Source organism: Varanus komodoensis, unplaced genomic scaffold (genome assembly GCF_004798865.1).
Source record: "Varanus komodoensis strain SLA01 unplaced genomic scaffold, ASM479886v1 scaffold8, whole genome shotgun sequence".
In the NCBI taxonomy this organism is placed as follows: Eukaryota; Metazoa; Chordata; class Lepidosauria; order Squamata; family Varanidae; genus Varanus; species Varanus komodoensis.
Window position 1 is genome coordinate 8,246,781 of NW_025336481.1, and position 26,391 is coordinate 8,273,171.

At 44.5% G+C, this 26,391-nt stretch overlaps 1 protein-coding gene across 1 annotated transcript in view; it reads right to left on the reverse strand.

Moving 5' to 3' along the window:
• Positions 1 to 541: 541 nt before the first annotated feature.
• Positions 542 to 26,391, reverse strand: part of CDH4 (cadherin 4) — an 859,900-nt gene continuing 834,050 nt past the window's right edge. Inside the window, exons 11-16 of the mRNA XM_044455739.1 lie at positions 24,859 to 25,001; positions 20,435 to 20,668; positions 16,420 to 16,653; positions 7,516 to 7,655; positions 5,652 to 5,816; positions 542 to 1,023 (exon numbers count right to left, since the gene is read on the reverse strand). Coding sequence (XP_044311674.1) covers positions 817 to 1,023; positions 5,652 to 5,816; positions 7,516 to 7,655; positions 16,420 to 16,653; positions 20,435 to 20,668; positions 24,859 to 25,001 — 1,123 coding nt within the window. The 3' untranslated portion in view covers positions 542 to 816. The remainder of the gene's footprint in view (positions 1,024 to 5,651; positions 5,817 to 7,515; positions 7,656 to 16,419; positions 16,654 to 20,434; positions 20,669 to 24,858; positions 25,002 to 26,391) is intronic.

The following is a 26,391-nucleotide window of genomic DNA, read 5'->3' on the forward strand; positions in this document are numbered from 1 at the left end:
CGCTTAGGCCAAAAGGTAGCAGTTTAGAGTTTTGTTGTTGTCGATGTACACTAAGTGTCTTGTTTTTCAGTTGTCCCCCCACCCACAAACAACACTCCCACTTCTTAGAAAAAAGGCCCAGAAGAGAAACCATTCCATAGTTCCTGTTTTGTTCATTCCTTTCCAGCTAGAACTGGCTTAGGGTCATAAGAGTGTGGTGTCCAAGACGGTGGAAACGTAAATTTTTGTTTGTTTCTTTTGAACACTCCTGAGATTGAGGGAATCTGATACACGTACCAAAAGGCACTTTCAAATATATATATCTATATATATTTTAAAAACAGTGCTTCTGTTCTAAGAAATTCAAGTTAAGACAGAGTGCCTTTCACTCCCTTTAGTCACAAAGTGGATAGAACAAGCGATATCTCTGCTGACACACTGGGAAAAAATAAAAAATAAAAAACACACGCAATCACAGCAGAGATGAGTGTTCATGCTAGACAGCTTGATGTTCTTAAAAAAGAAGGAAGGAAGGAAGGAAAGAGGAAGGAAAGAAAGAGGAAAGAAAGAAAGGAAGGAAGGAAGGAAGGAAGGAAGGAAGGAAGGTAAAGAAACTTTCTAAATCACCACTAAAAGGAATACAGTCAGCAGAGGAGATTAATTAAAAAAGCTGCCACTTCTGTACAGTTCTTGCTGCTTCTTTTTCTTCTTTTTCTGTCTCCTTTTTCACTCCTTCCTTCTTTCTTCTTCATTGTTGGGTTTCATTTCTTCTCATTCATCATCTTCTTCTAATGCTATCGCTTTCCTCATTTTGCAAAACAATAACGTGAGGTCAATTTAGTCATCCTCTCCACCCCCGTACATGTCCGCCAGTTTCTTGAACCGTGGCCCCCAGTCGTTAAGGTAGTCGTAATCTTGGTCTCCAGAGCTCGAGGAGTTAAGTGAGCTCACCGAACCGGCTGTCGAGCCGCTGCCCTCATAGTCAAAGACAAGAAGGGAGTCGTACGGGGGGGCAGTTGGATCGTTGTCTGCTGCTCTCAGACCCTGAAATGGTGGAGAAGAGACAGATTGTTTCATTCTGGGGACCCATCTGCACAAGAACTTTCTATGTTTGACTTAGCACTCTCTGCAGGGCCCTGGGGTGACATGCCCACCACCACCACCACCACCATCATCATCATCATCATTTTATTTAATTTCTATACCTGCCCAATAGCCGGAGCTCTCTGGGTGGCTTACAACACATAAACATACAGTATAAAAATGCAAACAACATTAAAAACAGCATAAAAAGATGTACAATGTTTAAAACCAAATTTAAACACATATAACATTATAATAGCCTATATGAATTAATCAAACAACCTGTTTCAGCATTCTAACAAAGTCCCAATAAATGCAATTAGATGCCCGATGATAAGGACAGCCCTGAGATGAGATCATGAGCAGCCCTGACCTGGCATGGAAAGGATGCTAAAGCTGGTGGTAGGAGGGACTTGTGATCTCATAGAGCAGGCCTGCTGGATATTTTGCCCTGAATTCCTACAGTTCCTCATCATTGGTTTGCTGGCTGCATTTGGAGGCCAAAACTTCTTGAGGGCCAGCCAAGAATCACTTGACTGGGAGATGATGTCAGTCTGATGGAGGATATGCCCACAAGTATGTGGAGGGTGTATGTGGATGATGTGGGTCCATTAGTGTCTGTGTGCGCCCATGTGTTTGTCTGTCCAACCACATGTATGATTCCAGGAACATGACATTCCTTTTACTCTGCCCTCTTCCAAAAAGTAGGAAATTTTAACCTTGGTCACTCAGGACTTGCATTTCAAATCAGCAAATGTGGAGGAGAGATTCAAGGGGTCCCTGCTCACCCAGCCCCCTTGATGATTCTCTGGCCAAAGGGTCTTCTCCAGTGGTGGTCCTCCCTGAAGCCCAGTGGATTTCCTCTCCCCCTGCAGCCTCCTAAAACTGCCCTGGAGGGCTGGGGTCCAGGGGGACTTTGTGGGCTTCCCAGGGGACTGCAGGGGTGCAGAGAGGATGGGGACATCCCATTGCGAAGCTACCTTCCATTTCATGGCATCGGCTCCAGGCCAAAGCCTGCACTCTTGCATACTGAGGAGTGCCATGTGAAGATGCTCGTAGGGCAATCCATGTGACGGATGGTTACATGGCAAGTGCAGCGCCCACGGCATCTTGAAGAGGGCAACATCCTTTCTGAACAGCACCAGGAAGGGGGAGCGTGAGAAAGAGCAGAAGCATTTAGCCTGAATGGCACGAGCGTGGAAGTGGTGTTTGCATGTACCAGAGAGAAGGGATGTTTACTGATTAAAAACGGAAAGGCTGGCAGCGAGGGATGGGGGTGGGAAGGAACATCCTCAAGAGAAGGAAACGGATACAATAACAAAATTAAATTGCTCCAGCATTTATGAATCAGACTTATGAAATGGATCACATTTTTGCCTCGGAGGAAATAACACATCGATTGGTTTGCAAACCCCCCATCTCTCTTTCCAATAGTAAAAGGATCAAGTAGGCAAATTAAAGAAGAAATATTAAATGAACAGCTTTGAGAACTGCATGGGGAATGTAGCCTTTTCCAGCATGGCTCAAGAATAGAAGAGGTGTGCGGAAATCTGCAGGGATGTGGATTGCAGTGCAGGTCTCGCTATTCCTATGGAAATTTGGGCTGCTGCTATTGCTGCTAGTGATGACAATCATGGAAATGTTTAAATGTCCCCAGATCATAGAGTGGCAGAGAAAAATGGAAGACCTGTGGATGGTTTCTCCTAAATGCTTGAGGTAGAATCTACCCTCCACATAAATTCACTCCCCATGCAGAGTGTCTCTCACTTAGTTCAGAAGAGCTGTTTCTCCGCTCCTTCTTGGCATTATGGGATGCACTACAAAGATGCACAAGCATCTTTTGTCTTCCCATCCTTCCACCTCTAGGAGGCTCCCTCTGCACATGGTCCTTGTGCCCAAGTACATGCCCTTTCCCTGTGGAACTCCCTGCCTGGTGATATCGGCTGACTGCAGATCACAATTTCATTTAACCGGCCCTTTCCTAATTGACCAGCCGCAGATTTATGAACAGAACTTGGTATAAAACCTGTAAATTCTGTGTCTGGATTCTTTTTGCAGTATTCACCACTTGGGAATTTTGTCTGATACAGACTTCCAAACTCCATCCATCCAAGATACAACCTAATGTCTGTGCTTCTCCCCATCAGCCCTCTGTGTGTCTTGCAAAAATAGAGGCTACAGATAATTTTTATGTACCTATTTGTTTAATATCCCGGCAGTATAACAACAACAGCGTTCATACTTTCCACGCAGTAGGTCCCACATTCAGGGCCTGGCATCTCCAGGTCGAACTTGACAAAAAACCGTGCAATCATAGACGTGTAGAGTTGGAAGGGGCCTGAGGGCCATTGGGACCAACCCTCTGCTCAGTGTAGGATTCCAAATTAAACCATCTCTCTCAGGTGGCTGTCCAGCTGCATCTTGAATGCCTCCAGTGTGGAAGAGCCCACAGCCTCCCTAGGTCCATGGGTTCTATTGTCCTATTTCTCTAACAGACAGGAAGCCAGAATCTGGCTTTCTGTAACTTGAGCCTGATATTCCACATCTTATATTCAGGCATGGCCGAGAGGAGAACCTGCTCTTCCACTGTGTGACCACCTTTCAAGTACTTGAAGAGTGGTATCCTACCCCACTTCAGTCCTCTTCTCAGAGTTAAACATCCAGTTCTTCCAATCTTTGTTCCCACTCCCTGGATTGTCCCTGTTGCCCTCCTCTGACCCCCTTTCAGCTGGTCTGCATCTTTCTTAAACTGAGATGCCCAGAACTGGATGCAAAACTCCAGGTGAGGCCTAACCAGTAAAGGAGAATCAGAACTTCACCTGTTTTGGAAGTGATACTGCTACTCATGTAGCCCATTTGCCTGCCTGAATCCTCCCTGGAGAGCCATCACCAGTCAGTATTGGCAAGACTGGGCAAGATGGATGCATGGCCTCTAAGCAACTCCCCCCATTCCATGATCTGTGCAGAACATACTTAAGAAGGGCCCTTTGGCCAAAGGCCCACCTAGTCTCAGTTGCTCCAGTGATGAACTGGACACCTCAGCTGGAAGCCTGCTAGAGGGCAGGAAGGCAACAGTTCCCTCCTTACAGTCGCTCCTCAGTGATGTCCCGCCTCTGAACATGTTGAAAGCATCATATGGCCATCTTGATAGGAGGCTGATGTCAGATCAATGCTCCATGTGTTTGGCTAATGCCCATTTAAAGCCACCATAACTAGCGGTCATCACATGGTGTGGTAGTGATTTCCATGAAAAGAATAATCATGCATTGTTGAAGAACCATTTTCTTTGCTGAACACCAGTACGATGGAGCCATAGAAAGCAGTCTTCCTGAGCACTGCTATAATTGTCATGCACATACTCCATTAATTGGGTCTCCATCACCCCCAGGATGAGGGAATTACAGGCTTTATAGCTCATCACTTACTAGGTTTATCACATCTACTTGTTTGTATCTAGTTTGATGAGCTTTTTTTGGCAACTGTCTTCTTGTTCCCCAATGCACAAGGCAACAGACTGCCCTCTTCGTTGGATGCTATTTATACCTTACTTAGATAAGTAACATTCGCTGTTGTTAAATTCCAATTTTATTGGTTGTTCAGATTGCAAACATTAGGGTTCGTTTGCCTCAGGCAATCTGCTGGGATTGATGTGACTAAATAAGCAAATAAATAAATAACACTGTGTGACATTTCAGGGAATGGGTTGCGTTGCAGGCGTATTATGTACTTCTATTGCAGAAGCTCAGAAGGTTGGGTTCTGTAAATTGCCTGGATGGGAGACCACCTGGAAGCAATAACTGGGGTATAAAGGATGGCTTTAGGCACACCCAGAAGGTTGGGTATAACAAGTGGGGTGCTTAGGTTTTGACCTTTGCCTGTTGGATGTAAAATATTATATTAGGGATCCAGACATGTGCTGGTGCATCAGCCAGTTTACGGACAGAGTTTCATACAGCAACCTAGCAGGGCTTTTAATAAAGGCCTGCATCAGGGAAGTCAAGGGGGCAGTTCCTTGTCGATTCACTGTCCATGAATACAATACACCATTAGAGCAGCAGTTTTCCATGATTTATCGTAAACTGTTTTTGCCTTTTGTCTCAGCTTTGAAAGTAGAAATGTATAGGGTATAGAAATGTTCTAATAATAATAATAATAATAATAATAATAATAATAATAATAATAGATTCAAGAGAGCAGATGTCTGAGTCCTATATCCACATGGATAAAGGGAGCTGGTGGGGTCGGCCCAAGATGTTTTTTTGCTCAAGGTGAAGAATAAAATGGAGTCTCTTCTTCCATGTACAGAAGTCTACTAAAGCGAGAGGTGAATCTCACTTCGGTGGGACATGAGATGAAATCCAACAACCTACAGCACAACTCAGAACAGCAAGGTAGTTTATGGGGTGCAGGGCAGGCTGTGCAGAGCCCACATGACTAGAACTAGCAGAGCCCATGCATATTTCTGTCTGCCCATCCATCTGTCCACCCACCCGATTATCTATTTGATGTCACTCTCTGTGCACAGCAATTGGATCATTGGCCCTATTCAAGTCTGCAGCCCCATTACAGGGAAACCTGCAAGAACATACCTCATTAATAAAGTCCCCAATGTCCCCAGGATGGGGGATTACAGGTCTTATAGGATACTGGGGCTCTGCGCCAACAGGTCTCTCATCCACTCGTCTGACCCCGTTTGCCTTGTTCAGCACGTGATCCATATTCTCTGGTTGCTGGAGTTGGCTTAAATCATAATCCTGCAACAGATAGAGCAGCAGAGAGCAAGATTCAGTGGGCTTTGCATTGAAAATCTTCCTGTGCAACCAGGGCACATGAATAAGCTGACTGGCTCCAGTTCAATGGAGTGAAGCAGAACTTTCACTACGAGGCATTTTGCAATGTGCGTGACTCCTAAGATTCGATCTGCTGGTGGGTGGAGCTGAGGAATCCTGCAATGCAACCCTGGGAAAATCTAGCATCTCAGAGGGCCATGCTGTCCCTTTAAGACCCCCTTCTGGACTCTAGACCTGTGTGAATCTTCCCAGATGTTATCTGGAACTGAATCGAATCTAATTTCCTTGATGGCAATTTTACTGTCATGGAAAAAGTCCAGAGTCCTAATTAAGCCTACATTGGCATGCCAGGAAGTGCAATCCCTAAATGGAGACATTTTAGCTTTTGACTTGAGTGGATGATCTCATAGTTCCCATGATGCCTAGGTAACCAGAGTCAATTATCTCTGTGGCACAAATTGGTCACTTCAGCCCCCTCTGGAGTGGCCTGCATTCATGCTATGAAGGGCAACACAGTGTGCTCTGGCACAGGATTGTCTGTCATGTTGTCCGAATCCTGTTGCAGTCTTTCAGCATATTATGTTTGCTTTTTAGAAAACATGACAAGAAACAACAGTCTGTCCTATGGTTTCCATGCATCACCATGGTTTCTCCACTTGTCTGAATCCAGCATCATGGTTTGCATAGTCCTGGTATGTACCTACCATAGAGTTTCCCAGCATGAGCTGCTGCTGCTGCACCAGCCACCTGGCATGGGTATGAATTTCAGGTGCAGTGGCTGATGGGATATGTGCCAACAGCAGGAAGACTGAGCAAGGATGGTGGAAACCATGCTATTGTAGAAACCACTTGTATGTCAGGCATAAAAAGTGCATAATGGAAACTACACAGGATGGACTGTCAGTTTATGTGAAGCCAGCCAGTGTTTGCAGAGCCTTAAGTAGGACTAGCTTCCATCTTATCCATTTTTTGGATTGGCTGCATATTCTGTAGGGTCTGCACTACCGTCAGAATCTAGCAAAAATCAGTTTCACAAGCATGTCAGACAGAATATAATGCATGGCCTATATACAGTGGTGCCTCGTAGTGCAAATGATTCTAACTTTGAATGATCCAGAGTCGATAAAATTGCTCCAAAGTTCAGATGATGCTTCTATGTTCAAACTGCATGCACAGTGAAAAAATGAGGTTGTTGCGTAAACATCATCTGTTGTATGCCCAAGTCATCTCTCGCTACGAAACATCTCTTGTGTAACACTCATGCAGTACAGTAAATTCAATTTTCATTTTATTATACATAAATATTTATGCATTTTATTAATTGTTTTCAATTTGTATTTGCTGTTTAAGTTTATCAAAATGGGTATTGTTTAGGGTCAGCGAACAGATTAATTCACTTTTCATTATTTCCAATGGGGAAAGTTGAGTCAGACTTGAAAAGATTCAGAGTTTGAATAGCCTCCTGAAACAAATTAAATTTGAAGTACGAGGCACCACTGTGCTTTTGAGAATGGAACCACATCTAGATCAAGTCTTCCAACCAGTGCCGAAATGTACTTAACAGTTGAATTGTAATGATGGGATGAAACTCTTGGGTTGACTAACTTGCAAGTGTATGAGGGAATCCACCAGTGACTGATTCCGTGACTAAGAGGCTGCTCACCTGGTCTTCTTCTCCACCTCCTTCCTCATCGTACTTCAGAATGTTATCCCGAACATCATCCTCAGGGTCAATCAGAAGCTGTTTTGTGTGCCGCTCCTTCTCCCTGCGCTTCATCCATACCACAAAAACCAAAACCATGGCTGTGGGAAAACAATGAGACACAGCTAAGTGGGGGGCTGATCTTTTGCTCCTTGCATACTAGCATCTTGACCTGAGAGGAAGAGATTAACAATGCTTTTGCTTTTTGACTGTGACAGATGGATTGTTGTTGTGAATGCAATGTTGAGACTGGAGCAAAGCTGAAACCACAAGAGGGTGGGAATCACCTCTTGCGTTATAATTATGATAGCAAATGTTGTGCAAACCAGCTGCTCCAGGATCCCTCAAGCAGGATGGGTGCAAGACCTCCTCCCGCCCAAGCTCCTCAGCAGCTGGTGTGTGCAAACAGGCCACCTCTGGGAAAGGAGGCAGTACATAGCCACCCAGGCTGGTAGCCACAGATCGCCTCCTCCCTCATGAATCTGTCCAATCCTTTTTAAAAGTCATCCAGATTGGTGGCCATCACCACTTCCCATGACTGCAAATTCCATAGTTTAACTATACGCTGTGTGAAGAAGTCTTTCCTTTTCTCTGTCCCAGACCTCAAACCCATCAGCTTCATGGGATGACCCTCGGTTCAGGGGGTATGGGAGAGGGAGAAAAATGGGACATGGAGGGAAGGAAGCAGAAACATTTTTATTTGAGAAAGTATTCCTAGGAAAAAATGAAGCCTTGGATGGTGTTTAAAGTACTACTGTTTAATGGATCCAGTGAACTTCACTTAAACTAATTGTCACTGCCTGGAGTTTTGATTTCATTTGCTTGGAAACGCACACAAACCTTCCATGTTTTCACTGGTTTTTGCATGTGGTTTTCCAACAAAGACTGTTATAGCCATTTATAAAGAAAGACATGGAAATACCAAGACTCTCCAACCCTAAAGTGATGTTGAGAGAAACCAAAGGATGTTCAATCGTATTTTGTAGTTCAATAACCACTCTTGCTAGTTGGCTTGATTAATGAATGATTATTGGTTGGATAAATATATTTTAGTTTAGTAATCTTCTATGATATCCTAAGTATCATATCAAAGAAGGTGGGCAGGGTGTCTGGGGGCATTGGATGGAATCCCCACGGGGCTCAACAAAGCCCTGTATTTCCCTCCACATCCATTAGGAGTCTCCCCATCGGGTTGCTGTTTTCCCATCTTGCTCCGCCCTCCACCAGCAATCAGGAATCAATGAGTTTTTTCAAACTAAATTTGCATGTGAAGGAAGGAGGAGTCTCGGAGTTCAGTTTAGGAGGCACTTTGCTTCCCATGTGCGGTGACCTCCCCCACCCCCAATCCTTATATGCCAGTTAGCTTTAAAAACAGCTGATGAGCTCCACAAATCCTTTTATCATTTACAAATGAGTAACCTGCTTGGTTACTAGATTCACCTTATACACCTTCAGTGGGACTTGAAGACCAGGCCCTCTTCACCAAGCTGCAGCTTGGCCCCCAAGCCAGGCTCAGGCAACCCGGAGCCCTCAAGATGCTTTGGCTGGCAACTTCCATATACCCCAGCTGCATGGCCAACGGTCAGGGCTTCTGGAAGTTGTAGTCCAAAGCCTCTGGAGGGCACTGCCTGCCGCTGCTCTAAGCTCTTTCCCAACACCACACAGGGTGGGTTGAGTGAGGACAATTGCCTGAGAAGGAAACATCAACAAGCCCCATTTTCCATTTTTTAGAGAGCAGAGCTACTCTGTGGAGACCCTTTGTGGAAACCCTACTCTGAGGAAACCCTCTGTGAAGGGTTTCGGGATACTAACTGACTTGAAAGTAAGAACACAGAGAGAACATAAGGACAGACTAAACCGAATTACATTAAATGTCCATCTGGTCCAGCACATTGTCTGCAAAAGATCACTCTGGGGAGGGCTTGGGTAAGGAGTACAGGACACCCCTTGATTTGGAACTACTCAGCTGCTGGAAGTTGCATTGAACCACTCTTGCTAACAAGGATTGTCACTGACAAAACTTTCCTCCATGACTTTGCTAAGATCCTTTCCTTAAACCACACGTGTCTTTCAAAGTGAAGATCAGTGAAAATGGGCATGACAAAAATGGCAGTGGGCTGGATGGTGAACATTTTTCTTTCACAGAAAATTGAGGATGTGACAAATGAGCCCGAGTGGTGCACGTCATGGAATGACAATCTATGCATCGTTGCTGTAAGGCTGTTGCCCTGTGGGGTCTTCTCCTTGGGGTGACAAATGGTATACCAAGACTAGAAATTTTCCACTGGGGATTATGAGACTTGTAGCCACATCATTCCTGGAAAGCAAACACACTCCGCCCATCCATGGAAGCGAGAGTACCAACTGATCTCTTTCTTAAAAGGTTTTTGATTCAGGAGTTGGGCGAGGCAACAATAGTGGTGTTGGAACTCAGTTTGGGGAAGGCCTGCTTCGGGGCACAGGCTGTCCTATTGCCCATCTGGAATGTCTCTTGTCTGAGCAGGCCGACCCCAAGCATGAGGCTTTTGTGCAGTCTTGCAAGCATGTTAGTTCACTGTCAGAAAACTGTAACCTGCAAAATGGTCCTGCAGGACCACCTGGCTCAGTTAAAATTCAGACCCCTCTCAATGCACAGCAGAATACAATGCCTGGAAGGTCTTTCCCTTTGACTGAAGTTGCCATAAGCAAAGCTCTCCACCTAAAGAAAAGCAGCCACTGCTTTTGAAAATAGTTACTGAGAATCACAAACGCACTGTAAGATGTACCTTGGTGCATTAAAACCAGCCATGGGGCCAGCTATTTCTATGGTGCTTCCTCTCCCTGAGACGCTTGGTGGGAAGAATAAATCCTTTTGAATCTGCAAGATGTTGCAGCTGGGCTAATTTCATTTTAATGATGTGCGATTCTCTCAGAAGGAATGCAACAGAGGCTGGATAAAACATTAGCTCGTATAATCCAATTTGGACTTATTCTCCTCCTTTTTATGGGCTTTCTCTATTTCCAAAATCACATTAACAAATACTCTGAGATACTCTTTCAGCTGCTTTACTTGGAAAGCAGATCTGAGCATCTTTGAACTCTTTACTGAAAGTGCTGATGGGTTTTGTTGAGAGAGAGGAAAGAAAACTGTGAAACTGCAGATCTGGTTTGGCTGGGCTAGATAAAGCCTTTCTTATTTCATTTTTGCCCAGATAGGAGTTTAGTGAAATTAAAGAGATGGCATTTTCCTTCACCAGTATAAATTCCTTCGCCAGTATTTGCTGCTCCTCTGGGCCCCTGTGAAAGATCAGTGTGCCAAGCCACTGCGGAGACGCAATCAGGGATGTAGTGGAACCTGGGCATGTAGGGGTGTAGCCCTGACACTTGTTGATCAGAAGAGATCATCCTCAGAATTTCCTCTGCTTTAGGTGCAATCACAATAGTGAGGCTGGAGAGGGATGAATTTTCTCAGCAAAACAGTATATGCTGATGAAATGCAAAGTATTTTGGAGTGGCTTCCTCTTGAATGGGCAATAAAGATCAAAAGCTTTGCAAAAAACACAACACAACACAAAACACAACATCCTCTGCTCTTGGCAAAGATGAGAACTCCTAAAACTGGTTGATTGATATGGATCAAGGCAAGTCCCTGCCATTTTGGCCTTTCCCTGGGGACGTGGTTTTGGGAATGGTGGAAGATGTGATTGGACACCTTGAAATTTACCACAACACCACTGAAAGAGTAAAATAGAATAGATGTAGAGCTGCAAGAGGCCTATAAGGTCATTGAGTCCAACCCCCTGCTCTGCTTCCACCTGTGGTCGCCCATCCAGCTGTGGGCCTGTGGCTTTCCAGCCTAGCAGGGGTGACTTGATATGCTAGTGCAATGTATAGCTATGCAGGCAGGCACTCTTGGAGAGGCATTAGATGGCGTGCTGGGGAAAGCCTGGTTCAGACTTGCACACAGCCATGCTTACCTCTCGGAATGGGTGTTTCCATGGCTTATTAAAAGTGGCTGTTTGGTAAGAAGAGTGAAGAACCAGGTTGGTCCTCATGGACTTGTTTGCTCTGCTCCCTGCCTCCATCCCTCTTCTTCTCCTCTTGGCATGCCACTCCTCTAATGCATGAATAGGAACTCACACTTGTCAAGTTAATCCTCCATAGGGTCATCACCCTAGACAGCAACACTATTTCCCCCACCTTCAGGGAAATTTTGCTTGCCTGCCCTCCCTCCCTTCCACCCACCCACCCATCTTTGGGTAGATCTGCACAACTTTCTTAAGATTTGCTAACTCTCAGTAGCTAGCATGCTTTACTAAATGTGTGCAAATCTTCCTAGAAGTTAATCAAAGAGTAAATTTGCACAAGGTGAAAAAAGGTCCCCTGGAGGTGAGAAAAGGAATTCTACAAAAAAAACACTTATTAGCAGAGTTGACCACTGAGGTTGCGCTGCAAAGACCCATGGGTAAATGCTGGCATCAGGCATATGGATGAAGGAGGAGCCAAGCCGTGAGTTGCTGATCATCTCTTGAAAGCGACATGGTTAAATATTTGAACGTTAAGCACATCATAATTTCCAGCATGGGGTTAAGTGATGTGTGAACTGGTCCATTGCAGCAACAAATTCTAGGTAGAAAACAGTCAAAGTTTCCTTGTGTGCAGACTCCAACAGACTCACATACCCAAAAGAGTGGCAGAATAAGGCAGGTAAAGTCTAGTTTTCCCTCCTCCCTGTTGCTTTTTTCTTTCCAAGTGCCACTGCAATTTTAGCCCCCACCCAAAAAAAGCCCCTCACTGAAGGAAGGAAAAAAGACCTGGACAGCTAATTACAGTCTCCAGGCATCAATTGTCTGTCCTCCTTTTATCCAGCAAAACAAAATTATTGTTCAAATTGCTTCTCAATTCTTTAAAACTTTCTGGAATAAAAATACAAATGTTACTCTTATATCTGACCAAGCAAAGAAAAGAAAGGATACATACATGTAACTCTAAAAACTCTCAGCTTTTATACCAACTACTAAAGTCTCTCTCCTCTTGCATCTTTCACAACAAACAAACTGCTTGGCATGTGAAGACTATATTATAATAGCTGTGTTTTCCTATTTTTTAAAAAAATGGACGGCTTTTTCTCTTTTTGGTCACACTCACAAAAAACCGTCCCATTAACGCGGCTTTCCAAGTGTCAAAGCGGATGCGGCAACAGAAGAGAAGAGAAAGCCCTATTATTGCTCCAAGGTTTGCTTTCAATCTGCATCTAGTTTCGTTCAGAATCAGTTGTCTTCTCTCACTGCAATTTCCCCCCTTATATTGTTGCTTTTTTCTCAAGTGTATTTGAGTTGCGGCTAAGCACTGAAGTTCTGGAGGCTTGTGGAGACAGATTGCTGGACTGGGATACGTTTTGGGCTGGAACTACAAGTACTACTAGCTCAGTCCTATGCAAACACGCACAGCAAACCTTAGCATGCGTGTAGTCCATGACAGCACCACCACAGTGACATAAGAGACCTGCTCAGACCAAAAACCAAATTAGTCCAGCATTCGCTGCACACAGTGACCAACGAGCTGCAAGAAGGATGCCTGAAAACAGTGCCATTCCACTCCTGTTCAGCAGACACTTGTATACAGAAGCATACTCTCTCCAGTGCTGGAGGCAGCATATGACCATCCAGACCAGTAACCCTGGATGGTCCAATCTGCCACGAATTGTTGAATCCCCCTTCAAAGTCATGCAAGAAGGTAGAGGAAGCACTTCCTTTCTCTGCCTTGAATCTGCCACCTTCAGCTTCGCATACTTTTACCACCTTCTTCGTAGTCCCTGACACTGTAATCTTTCCTCGCAGAGGAGTTGCTGTAGTCCCTTCATTGTTCCAAATGCCCTTTCTTTGCTTTGTCACTCCTCATAGTTTCAAAAGCAGTCTATAGTCTGCTGTTAGGAATGGGCATGGCCTTGGGATCTGAGGAAAAGGAAGAAGAAACTGACCAGGAACAAGGGCAATACCAGCTTCCCAAAGAGAAAAGCGGTAATAGTTGGTCCGAGGGTCCTCACCTGGAATGTTATTAGGACTACTGGATATTAGATCTATTTTCAGGCCCAGAACATCCAGATGTTGACGACACCTAGGTTCTGGAGAAAGGATTCCATGGTGCAATCCGTTGGAATGCTGGAAGCCATGCAACCTTAAATGGCTTCTCTGAATGATTCCTGGGCGGTGCCAGGTTTCCTGGCATTTGTCTCCAAACCCATGTTATGACAGTGCTTTGAGAAGCGTGTTGGAATAATGAAGCAAAAACCTCACAACAAAGCCTCCCATGAAATCTGAAAGTGAACATGTAAGTAGAAAAGATCTTTCTGTTCCTAGTTCCATTTTTCAGAACTGATATAAGCCTTGGGTATCTGCTGAACATTAAAAAGTCAATTAGAATGACAATGAATGTAAAAAATATGCATTTGTAATAAAAGCCATAATTTAGAACATGATAATGGATTTGAAAATGGAAAAAAGGATTCTCCTAAATCAAATGTCTTTCAGCTGTAGTTAATTTCTGTCAACAGAATTTTCTCAAGTGTTTAAATCACACTTTAGACTTTGATTTATATGTAGAGCAGGAAAAAAAAGTATAAAGGCATCTTGTGGTTCATTACTCCTGTTGCTTCCCATGCAAATTTTTACTATGCAAAAGAGTAAAAATTGGCACTAAGACACTTTATTGCATTCAACAATCTTAGAAAGCAGTTGTATATTTATTGCTCATTATCGTCATGTCACTATAAAATTAACATGGGTATATTAAAAATGGTGCAGAAAATATAACCACTTATTCTGCATGTGTAAATTTAGAGGCATTTGTCGCAGGGCCTTTTTATGCTTGAGCACTTTCTGATTCTAGGATAGTATTACATATTCCAATAGACAGGAGATGCAGAAAAATTGCATCCCCGTGTTGTTTGGTCATGCATTTTGATGTTATTGCCTTATGCATTTTCCTATCTGGTTGTCCCAAGTAATTGGCTGGCCATTGGCAGAAGTAAGGAAATGCATAACACAGTGACATGATAATACAGGCAAATATTCCACCATATTATGGGAAGTGAACAGGGCAATTCCACATTGAGGGTTTTCCATATAACCCACAACATTCAGTTCCATCCATCCTCTAGTCTCTTTGGCTCGGCCATGTTTTATCTTGCTTCCCCATCAGTGAGGGTGTTCAAGGACAGGCTAGACATGCACATGGTAGGCATGTCATGAGTAGAGCTGGCTGGAGCTGGGGTCAGACTGGGGTCAGATGGCCCATGAGGCCCTTTCTGACTCGTTCTGTTTCTCTGTTTCCAAAAAGTAGGATTCCTAGTGCCAACTTCACACACAATGACTAATTTGTGATGTACATGGAGCACAGTTCGATTTTTCTTATGTCATGGCTGCAAGAGGAGGAACATGGCTTTAAAGGATTCCTCCAAATTTCAAGGCATCTCTGCCAACAATACCAAGTTAGCCTGGAAGGCAGAAAAGTGGAGAGTAAGGGGCAATAGTCCTGTGGACTGGGACATGAGTGGTATCTTGTAGTAGAGAAGCAGCTGGCAGAGAAAGGCCAAATATGCTGTTGCCCAGACAAAGCTCAAGAGTGACCTAGAAGCCCCAACAGGTTGGAGGACAAGACTAGACTTCCTGGGATGGCAGTCACTGTGGATCTTCTGGAAGAGCATCATAACCCTAAGCATTCTTCACTCAGCAAGGGACATGAAGATGGCCAGCTCCTGGCCCTCCTGATGCAAGGTTTCCATTTCATCTACTCTTGCATCTGTTCATCTTTCTCCTCTTCCGTCTCTCTAAGACCTTCCTCCATCCTTTTGTTCAGGTGATTAACAACAATTACTTAAAGGATGCAGGGGTCTCTTAACCAGCTGTATGGTTTTCCTTATGCTGACCCTTTCTGTAGGGACTTTTTTTTTTGGTTCTCCAGCATTTGCAATTTTCCCAACTTCACATATATGCTGATGGCAGCTGAGCTGGCAGAGACTGACCAACAAAGTCATCTTGGTGCTGCGGTGGACAGTTTGATGAAAATGTCAACCCAATGCATGGCTGTTGTGAAAAAGGTAACCTTTTCGCAGCTGCGCCTTGTCCTTCTCAACCATTTAGTCCCATTTTCAAGAAAGCCACACTCTCTCAGTGCCTTCTTACAAAGAACAGTGATACTAGGTTGCCAGGAATTGCATAAGCCAACAGTACGATGGACCCATGATGTACAATTGATTGGATCTGGCTGTGTGATGGGTTCATAAAACCAATTCATATTGCAGGACATGCTTCTGCCAATCATTCCGAATGGATGATCACTGCACTGCTACCAAGTCCATCTGGATTTGACACATGCTAAAATTATAAAGCCAATTCAGAGGGAAGGAGAGTGTGTCTTTCCTTTACTCTGCATGGACAGGCATGATCACCCATGTTTGAAGCTCTCCTTAAAAGTGGCTCTTTATAGGGAGGCAAGCATGTTCACAAAAGAACACTTCCTTCCTTTGCTTCCACCCTAACTGGCACTCCTATCAGTTTAATTCTGTCCCATGGCCTTTGATTTTTTAAATCCTGAACCTGACTACACTGTTTTCTAAGTCCTGACCACACATGCACAATTTAAAAAGGAATCTCATGACTGATGAACAATGAAGAAGGCATTGTCTGTGCCAACCAAGCCAGATGATAGCGACTGCATGCCGAATAACCAAGGATGTGCTGTCGGAAAGCTAGCAAAGCAGGGGATGGCCGCAGCTTTGGACTGAGGATGTTATGGAATGAAAGGGCTTTGTGGGGTTTTGATGAGGAAACCCAATGGCTTTGCCTCATGAACTAGGTGCAGGTACCTGTTTACCGCAACACTTACTCAATAAAATGATGATGCATATCAGGATGGCAATGATGGCTCCAGTTCCCAGCCCAGCTGCTGCGACAGCTCCTATGGTTGTGCAGTCTCCATTTTCATCACATGGACACACCTTGACCTTAATGACGGACATGTTAAAAAGAGGAGGGTTCCCGGAATCCGTCACAATGACAGGGACATCATACACACCAGCTTCCAAGTACATGATTCGTAAACTGAGTTGGGCGTAGTCACCTACAGGGGGCAAAACAGACGTGACTTCAGTCCTGATGAAGCCATTAAGAATGCAACTACGTGGAAAGGCTCTTTTCTGATCCTATACCATCTTCGCTAGCAGATAGTTTCGGAGTACCCCAATTACCACCAGTGATGATGCTCTGAATATGGCCAGCCCCAGTTTTGCTATTCTTACTGTGAAATGTTCCCACCCAGGGAATGAACACATTGGTTGGGATGAAGCAGCACCTGATTTATTTATTAGATGTCTATCCCACCTTAAAAAAAAAAAGAACTCAAGGCAGCTTACATCCTTCTCCTGCTCTCAATCTTATCCCCATAACAACATCCCTGTGGGGTAGGTTGGGCTGAGAGTCTGTGACTGGCCCAAAGTCACCCAACCGTCTTTATGGCTCAGTGGGGACTAGAACCGAGATCACCTGAGTCCAGACTTGTGTTCTTAACCACCACACCATCCTGGCTCTCGTCCTGAGACAGCACCCGGTTCTATTCCTTTTCTCAGCTGACTCCTCTCCCTGTGTGCTCCATCACAACTGGCTCTCTTTCCCCCACAATCCCTTACCTTTGGAAAATTGGAAGGCTGGTTTATTTCTGGCTGCTTGATTTGTGTTCATAGTCCAATATGGCAGCCTGTTCAGTCTGTGTATTAACTCATAGTGTATACATTTATAGTTTAAAGTCCAGTAAGGCAGCCTGAGATGTGACCAATGCCATTTAGATACTGTTTCCTACTGAGGCAGTTGGTGTGAGCTTGAGTGGACTCGGGGGGATGGTGGAAGACAGGAAGGCCTGGAGGAATGTTGTCCATGGGGTCGCGATGGGTTGGACGCGACTTCGCAACTAACAGCAACAACAACAACAATCTTCTGTGCACTAGTTCACTCTTGCAGGTGGAGAGGCCCTGTAAATCTTGCAGCATATTATCTGATGGGGACTCAGTATCCCTCATGACTATGGAACCTGTCCCTCCCTCCTGCAACCTGCCTCACAGGGTTGTTGTTGTGGGAACGAGATTGAGAGCAGCAGGAGGAGACTGAGGAAACCTCCTTTGAGTTCTTTGTAACAAAAAGGCGGGACACAAATCTAGTAAATAAATAAATAAATAAATATTTATTTAGGAGACTTCTATGCCGCCCCATTCGCTGAAGCCTTGGGGCAGCTTACATCCATAAATAAACTTACTTAAAATAATATAAATTAACAGTATAAATTAAGTCACCTGGGTCATGTTGGCTCTTCCAATAGCGTGCAGAAAATGTTAGCATGAACTAAGCAACTCTGGTATTTGAGCCAGAATATACTTAGCTTTAGCACCATAGTTCTGACCTTGAGTACAATTTTCCCCATACAAATCCCAGGCATGGCCCCAGAAGCTATTGAGGGGTGGGGGGTGTTAGAAGAGACTACCCTAGAATCCTAATCTAGATTGGGTCCCTACAAGCTTGCGCTCAGGCTCAGAACTGTTCAGCCTAAGGAATGTGCAGGAGAATGGAGCATTCATTTTATTTCTCAGACTACAAGTTCCAGTTTCTCACGCGAGCTCTGTGGGTCTGGGTATGTGCACACAGGCATGTATACTGGAGTGGGTGGGTTCCAGTAACTTCTGGTTGAAAACCCTGGCTTTTCTGTTTTTTCACTGCCTCTGTGTGTCGTGCCCCGAGAAGACATGAGAAATGAACCTGAGTCAGATTGCAGTGGGAGGTGGAAGTGCTGCTGAGGTGCGAGGGCATGGAAAAAGGAGACGGGGAGCATAGCAGAGGCAGTGCTTCTAATTTTTCAGAGGAGAGTCCAGCTGATCCCTCAGAAACTGTGGGAATGCAGGTGCCCAATAAAGAGGATGAGGAGATGGACTACAAGGCCCAAGAGTTAGGCATCGGATGAAAAGGGAAGGGCAACATGGGGTCACACGGGGTTCAAAGAGAGGTGCAGCCAGGAAGGTGACCCTGCGTAAAGACCCCCCTTGAGGGAGGGACTCGGTCGCCCACTCAGATTGAGGCAGGGTGGCTGCAATGCAGAGCATCGGTTTTGGGACAGCTCTTTCCTCGCATGCAGACATGGAACTAACTGAAGCTTCCAAGGTTCTAGGTTATGCAATGCCTTTCTGGAACTTCTGTTTCATTTGGATGCAAGAGGATACTTGCTATAGCCTGGGGCAAAGCTTGTTCCTTTGTCCTTTGCATGACACATTAATTGACCTGAAATGCAGCTTGATAGCTTGGCTACAAAAAGACCCATAAGTCAGGCACTTGATATTCGGAAAGCCCCCAGCAAAAGATCTTATGAGATCTGAATACTCTATTTAGATAGGGGGAAGAAATACATATATATAGCCACACAATTTAGTCAACAATTTAGTCTCAGTCTTTTCTCATGGAATTTTTTATTTAGTTTTTAATTTATTGTTGCATGAATAATCTACCATCTTTTCTCTTACCTGGAACCCAAGGAGGTTCATGTGAGCCTCCTCCTCTCCATTTTATCCTCCCAACAACCTTGTGAGGTAGGTCAGCTTGAGGATCAGTGGATGGCCCAAAGTCACCCAATGAACTGAGTGGGGACTGGAGCTTAGAACTGCCAAGCCCCAGGCCAACACTGGCTCTCATGAACTAGCAACTTGTGGTTCTTTGGATACTGGCCAGAATGCCCAAATACATGCAGTAATATCCAAATACAATATTATCTCAGGGTGAGAAAGGAGGGCGAGTTAATTTGCGCAATGCCTACAGGTTGGACAGTTCAGCTTTTAATTGTGTCTATAGCTTTGTCTGTGATCTTTGGCTGTACACTCGCTTGATGCTGCATTTGCTGAGTGATGAAACTACCTGTGTGAATTCAGCCTGTGAGTTCGAGCCGTGATAGAAATGAACAGATTTAATAGCAATAACCGGTAAGCAGACCAAAGCACTCTTTCATTTAACCATTCTGCTGAACATTATGGGTCCATTTTAATTGTGCTTCTGCTTTCTTTAGGGGGGAAGGAGGCATACATGTATTTAAATTTATTTCATTATATGCTGACTTGAGAGTTTTTGAAGAGTGGAAAAGAGAACTCCAAAATGAGAAAAAAAGGCCAGTATGTGAAGTGGGAACTTTTTACCTTCAGGGTAGGGTTTGGCCAAGAGTGGAGTAGAAGAGTTGTAGGCTCAGCTGTTGTGATTTTCTAAGCTGGCTGGATTTTGCACACTGTGGCCCTCACTGGAAGAGCACCACTGACTTGATTGTATAAGACCGTCGATAAAGAGACCAATTACAGCTGGATATGATTTCGGTAGCCCCTCTTCTTTTGCCCACCCCACCCTGCACGAGTCATCTTCTGATTTTTCCCAACCTTAGAGCAACTTCTATGTTAAAGTAGAAATGGAGGGTGACTTTTATGCAATTACAGCTGGAGGAATGATCATTGATCCTGATTGTGGCTCGTGACAATAAAAATGGAACATAAGGAAGACTGATAATAGCTTTCCCTCCTGGGCTATTACTGATGATTTATCCCCAGTTCAGTCCTGATAACTGTGCATAATTATGAACTGCATTAAAACTCAGAGGGAGGGAAAGCCAAGCACCAATGAATGCTCTTAAGAGTTCTGCTCAAGGCCCAGTCCTTGCAATTTCTCATTATCTGTCGCCTTGTAAATGTCAGCCATAATGTGGCTTTACCAAAAAAGAAAAAAAAGCAAAGGGAACACAAAGAAGTTTGAAAGTTTGGAGGCCGAACCCCTCTAGTGCATGCGGGTCCAGCAAGTTGAAAGCACTGCCTGGTGTTGCCTGCCCAGTTTACCATTCAGTCGCGTAATGGTCCAGTTCTTCCTGATGGCAGATGGCACACTTGGCAGCTCAAAGACGAAGGGCCCCACATTTGGATCGATGTCAGCATCGGTGGCTGTGATGTTGATGACATTCAGGTTGGGCTTTTCGCAGATCTGGGCCTCCTTTGGCTGAAGCTCAGGAGCATTATCGTTGATGTCAATTAGATAGATCTGGAGTGTGCCAGTGCCACTGGCTGGAGGGATACCTAAAGGGGGACAGAATCATTTCAATGAGTAATGGTTGAGGTTGGCAGAGAACTTGCCGGCAGAGGGACTCGCTCATGTCATTTCCTCTCCAAGAGCCATTTGGTCTAGGAAAAGTCAGCTACAGTGATTAGGCACTGGGCACCGAACCTATGAAGAAAGGCTAAAAGCACAATCCTAATGTATGCCTAGGCTGAAAAAAGTCATTAAACGGGAAGATGGGGAATTGGAATAATGTTTTTGTGGATACCTGGGGGCTGCTGGAAGTTGTTCAAACTAAACACAGATCGGATTGACCCTGAAAGCATTTTGGACCCTCCTTTTAAAGTCTAGTACAAATGCAATTCAAAGTGCCATGACAGAAGCAGATAAAATCGTGGACAATTTTGGATCACTCCCAAGTTGATTTCCTGGAGATTCAGTTCTGATAGAAGACTGTACTTCTGCTCATGACACAAAGCTCACCCAAGGCATCTCCTAAAGGAAGTAGCTCACTTGAGATGGATTTAACTCAGGCAAATGTAGGAAAAAGTAGGGAGAAATACTGACACTGTCCATTAGCCAATGGGAGGGACAGTAGCTCATTCACAGTTGCTTAGCATGCAGAGGTTCCATGTTCAATTCCCAGCAGGTCCAATTAAAAGGAACAGAAAGGTAGTGATACAGAAGAGCTTTATCCAAGATCCCAGAAAGCTGCTGCCAACCTGAGCAAGTAGTACTGGGCTGAATGAATTTCCAAAGGAAATGATTGCTAAACGTAGCCTCCATGTCCAGAGGCAGCACGCACCAAATGAACCCGACGCTGTGGACAGACAATGGGGAGGAAACATGTCCTCACATCCTGCTTGTGTGTTTCCAGACCACCTGCTGCCATTGGGAATAGAATGTGGTGGTCTAATGTAGCCAAGAGGATAGGTAAGGTGGAAAACGAGGCAGAGTGTCATACAACAGCATCCAGCTTTCCCCCTAGCACGATGCTGGAGGGGCGGAGGCAGCTGGAGCCATCTGCTGTGTCAGGTGTTGGCTGTACTACCCTTGGTCTTTCTCACAAGAGGGCTCCCAGGAAATCCAACAGCTTTGCATCTGAGGAAGGATTAGCTGTTCCAAAGTTGCAAGATCAGCCGCTTGGCTTTGACATTGGCTTTTCTAAAGGCTAACAGTCATCAGCATCCTAAGCCCTTGCAAACACCACCCTCCCCAGTTGCTCCAACTCTCCAGGCCTGTATGCTTCAGTAACTTCCTTCTAGTTAGGAAAAAAGTACCAGTTTTCTTTTAATTTGTTCAACATTCTTCATTCTTCCCTTCTCTCTTCCCTAGTGAACTGTGGGCAGTTTTGTTCAGGGTCTATTTCTTTCAACAGCCTTGCCTGAGTAGTTTTGCTAAAGCTCATGGTCTTAGCGCTTTGTGCCTTTTATTTAAAATGCTAAAAAAAGAATAGAACAAAAGAAAGCAAAACTTCAACGCATTCTTTCGGGCTATTTTTTTTAAAAGCATCTCTCTCTCTCTCTTTCTCTCTTTTTTTGTGCTGACTGAAGAGCCTCAAAATCCCCAATGGATCCTTCTCAATCCCTTTCTCATGATTGTTACGTTAACTCTCCCAACCTCAAGGTCTGGTACCGGTTCAGCTTCGTGACCCAGGAAAAAACTTCCTCCCAGACTTGTTCCATTACAGAACAAGCTGCACAGCAAGCAAAACCCAAGCGGTTAAACTCTGCCAGTTATCTTATGATGGCATGTTTTATGAATTCTTGTCCTTCATGATGTTTGGACTAGAGCTAGTTGTTTTTCTGAAAATATCAATGTGTCTTCTGAAGATTTGTTTCTTGTCCAGTGTATGGGTTAAAAAGAATGCTGAACTTGAGGCAAAGTAAACGTCATTTTAATTGTTAACAATATTTGCTTATTTATCTGGCCAGGGCGACTTCTTTTATATTCTTTTATATTTTTTATTTATTTTATATTGTTAATTTTAATTTTATATTGTTATTTTTGTATTTTATTGTGTTGTAAGCCGCCCCGAGGCTTCAGCAAGGGGCGGCATAGAAATGTTCAAATAAATAAATAAATAAATAAATAAATAAATAAATAAATAAATAAATAACTGATACAGTTTGACCCAGTATATCCACAAAAGTTCAAAAATAAAGATATTTATTAGCTGACATGAAGTGGAGCGAGGACTTACAGGGAAGCCATGCCAGACACTGAAATCATCTGCCACCCCTTTAGACTTCCTAGTTTCCTCAGAGTTTAGCTGCTATCCTCACAGTAGCAGAGGAAAAATAAATTTTCTGTTTAACAACATATTGTTGCGAGTTATCCTTGTTGTAATGCAAAGTAGTTTGGAGAGGTTTGGTCTTGAATGACAATTTGCAATTAAGGCCTGTTAGCTTACAAAAGACCAGCTCCTGATGGAGAGGAGAATGGCTACTGTTGTTTTTGTGTTTTGTTTTCTTTTTTGTGTTTTACATATAATTCAACACAGCTGCCTGCAATTTTGGCAGTGCTGGCTGCAATATCAGTGTGACAAGTTTATCCGTTTTGGATTTTAGACTGAGCTTTAGGTTTTATCCATGGTGCCAAACATACTGGGAACAGGCTAAATAAGCAGTGCTCCTGCAAAAGATGGGCAGGATGCCAAGCGGGGCCTGGGAGAATCACAGGTCAATGCCGCACAGCATTCGCACATGCCAGATCCTATGACGCCACTGAAGATGTTGACTCACAGGTAATTATAGAGATGGCTATAGATAATGACTTTGATCGTGCTTGAGCTGCACCAGACAAACAGGTGCTGTTCCTCCAGGTCCTGAAGTGAACAGAAGTAGACCCCAGATATCAAAAAACGAAGTTGGACAGGACAATGTGTGCCTTGCAATGCTGCGCTTCCGTGGAGCAGCAGGCAGAAGATGACCTCTGGAGTGGATTGCTTCTATTTACCAAAACATTCTCCTTCTTACATCAATTGATCCTGGGTGCTGGCCAGGTTTAAGTTTTCTGGGAGTGCCCACATGTTGCTTTTTTTAAAAAAAATGCAGCATGCTTCATCGAAGAGAGCTGATTCCTGCTGGCTTGCAGGGAGTGAAACCAGGAATCAGAGGTCTGGGTTCTAGGCCCATCTTACCCTTCACTGAAGGTTCAGGCATAGACATTTTCTTACTACTACACTGTGTCCAAAATGGGGACTGCTTGGGGCACAGTGAACATTTACTCTCTTTTATTTATTTGTGTGTGAATTTCTGAATTGTGATTGTAAAAGGATATGTTGCCAGCAGTGATGTCCCTTCAGAGGAAACAGAAGAGAATCTACAGCAGAACAGTGTCAACACCTGGCTGTACTTGTCTGGAAGGCATTGTCCATTCTGGAGGGGCCACCCCAGGAAGGACAGTGACACCTGGCCAGGTGTGATCTTGCTGGGGCTGGGTGGTCCTTTTAGGCCAGGGAAGGGTGGCTGGTTGCCACTGGCGGAGTGATACCAAAGGGTGTGTGTGTGTGTTCACATTTGGGAGCCAGTTCTGGAGGTCTGAAGGACAAGGGTAGTATGTATTAAGTGTCCTCTTGTGGGGAACCTCCCTTGGATTTTCCATTTCACATAATCCCTTTGACATGTGTATTTTTTCTTTCCTAGGTCAAGCTGGAGGACCTTGGTGTTCCCCTGAAAAATAAAGAAGATTCTTCACACTTAGAGTCTGCCTCCAAAAGGTGCAGGGCCTTCTGTTGGAGACCTCTGACTTATAAGGTGATCATTTTCTTGTAATCCCTTCAATTCAGGTTGTCTCTGATTTCCTGATGGAGCATCTCCGTCTCTTCCCAGTTTGGCTTTTGAACTGCAATGGAGTCTGGGAACATGGAGGAAACCAAGTCCTTCTTCTGCCTCCTCCTCCTGCATTCCCTGCTCACTCAGACAGGGTGGAAGGCTTCCTATTTCCTCCAACCTCTCTCTAATTGGCCCCAGTGTTTCCTTTTCATCATAGCTTGTGAACGTTTCACATGTTTAATTTACTTTGGCAATGTCCTGTCCCAGCTTCATGAAGGTTTTTCTTTCTTTTCGCCTCTGTGGGTTTTTTTACTAGGAAACCTGGGGTGTGGGGGAATCTAACTTAGACTGACAATTCTGTCAGGGCATCATTCCTCTTAATGCATCACATTACGGTCTTACTGAAGCATGAACGATGCAGAACTGGGGCCTACCATTGTCAGCTGCCAGGAATGTGGCCTCGTAGACGTTGTTCTTAATATAGGGTGACTCACGATCCAGGACAGCAGCAGTGGTGATCTGACCATTTGTGGCATTAATGTTCAGCCAGTTTGCAGGATCTGACAGCTTGGAGTATCTGCAGAAAGCAAGGATAAATACATGGCAGTCTTTTTCAATGACACATCCTCACAATGGCTCGAGAATAAGAATGGGGAGCACTGGGGCATTTATGCCTTTTAGACCCAACCCTCTTGTCTGAAGGAGCCCCTGAATATTAGTCAGGCCTAATTGTTTCCTGGTCTGTGGAATGCCTCTAACAAGCCCTGAAATGCAGGTTTTGGAAGCTGTCAGTTGAACTTGTGGCAGCATGGGATTAATCCCTGAACTAGTTTCATGAAAAGCAAAGTTGTTGAGAAAAGATGGTAGATTCTGACCAGCATCCCCCCACCCCATGGGGAGGTCTTCCTCAAACTGGCACTGTGCAAGACATCTTTAACTGCAACATTTTAAATTCCCCAGGCAGCACTGTTGAAGGATTTGCTAATTTTGGCAAATTCGTATCGAACCTCAAATTAAACAAAATTCTCATCCATCTGCACCAGCTAAATCCAACTGCTGAGGCACGGTGAGGACCATGTTGCATCTTTCTGCCTTGGAGCTGTTTAAGACTAGATTGTCAGAAAAAGGAGGCATCATCATCATCATCATCATCATCATCATCATCATCACCAATGTCTATAATGCCACACAGCTGGAGTTCTCTGGCCGGTTTACAACAAACCAGGAAGCAACCCTTTTAGGTAGTGCCCCTTCTTCAGCACCACAAAGATGACTGAGTAGAGGTCTCCCTGGATGGATGACTCTGCTTTCTCCCACATATGAATTCTTAACTTCTCAAGTTCATTCTGTCCTGCTTTTTGGGAAAGTTGGTAAGTTCTATTCAAAAAGGGCTGAAATGGAATCCTCATTCACTTCTTGGCCCAAAGATCTTTTATGTTCCTGCATCAACAGACTATGAGTGCCATCCAAGTCAAGAAGCATCAAGCAACTCATGACAACCTCATTTAAACCCACAAACTTAGATAGTGATGTGGAAATTAGCAACACCCAGTGCTAGAAACACTTGAAGTCCTATTCAATCGATATCCTTGGCTCCCCCAAGTGGTCCTGCTCTGCGCTGAAGAACTGGGGCATCTGGTTGCAGGGAGGCCTTCTTAGAGAACACAGAAAGCCACCTCAGATGTTTCACTTACAGGCAGAAGCACCAAGGGAAAGAGCTCCTCAGTGCACATCTGTATACTCCATTTACCTGGAAATGCAATGCCTGAACCTGGTTCTAGCAATGAAGCTTGTAAACAGAAGAAGTCCTCTTCAAAACAACCATACCTGCCCATCCTTCTCCAGACCAGTCAGCCCTGTATCCTGCAAAACCTGGTCCTTGTGCTTTTCTCTGCGTCATTTCCATTGGGCTCGGGAGGGGAGAGACCTGATTGACCCCACCTGCAAAGGCTTCTCCTGCCCCTGAA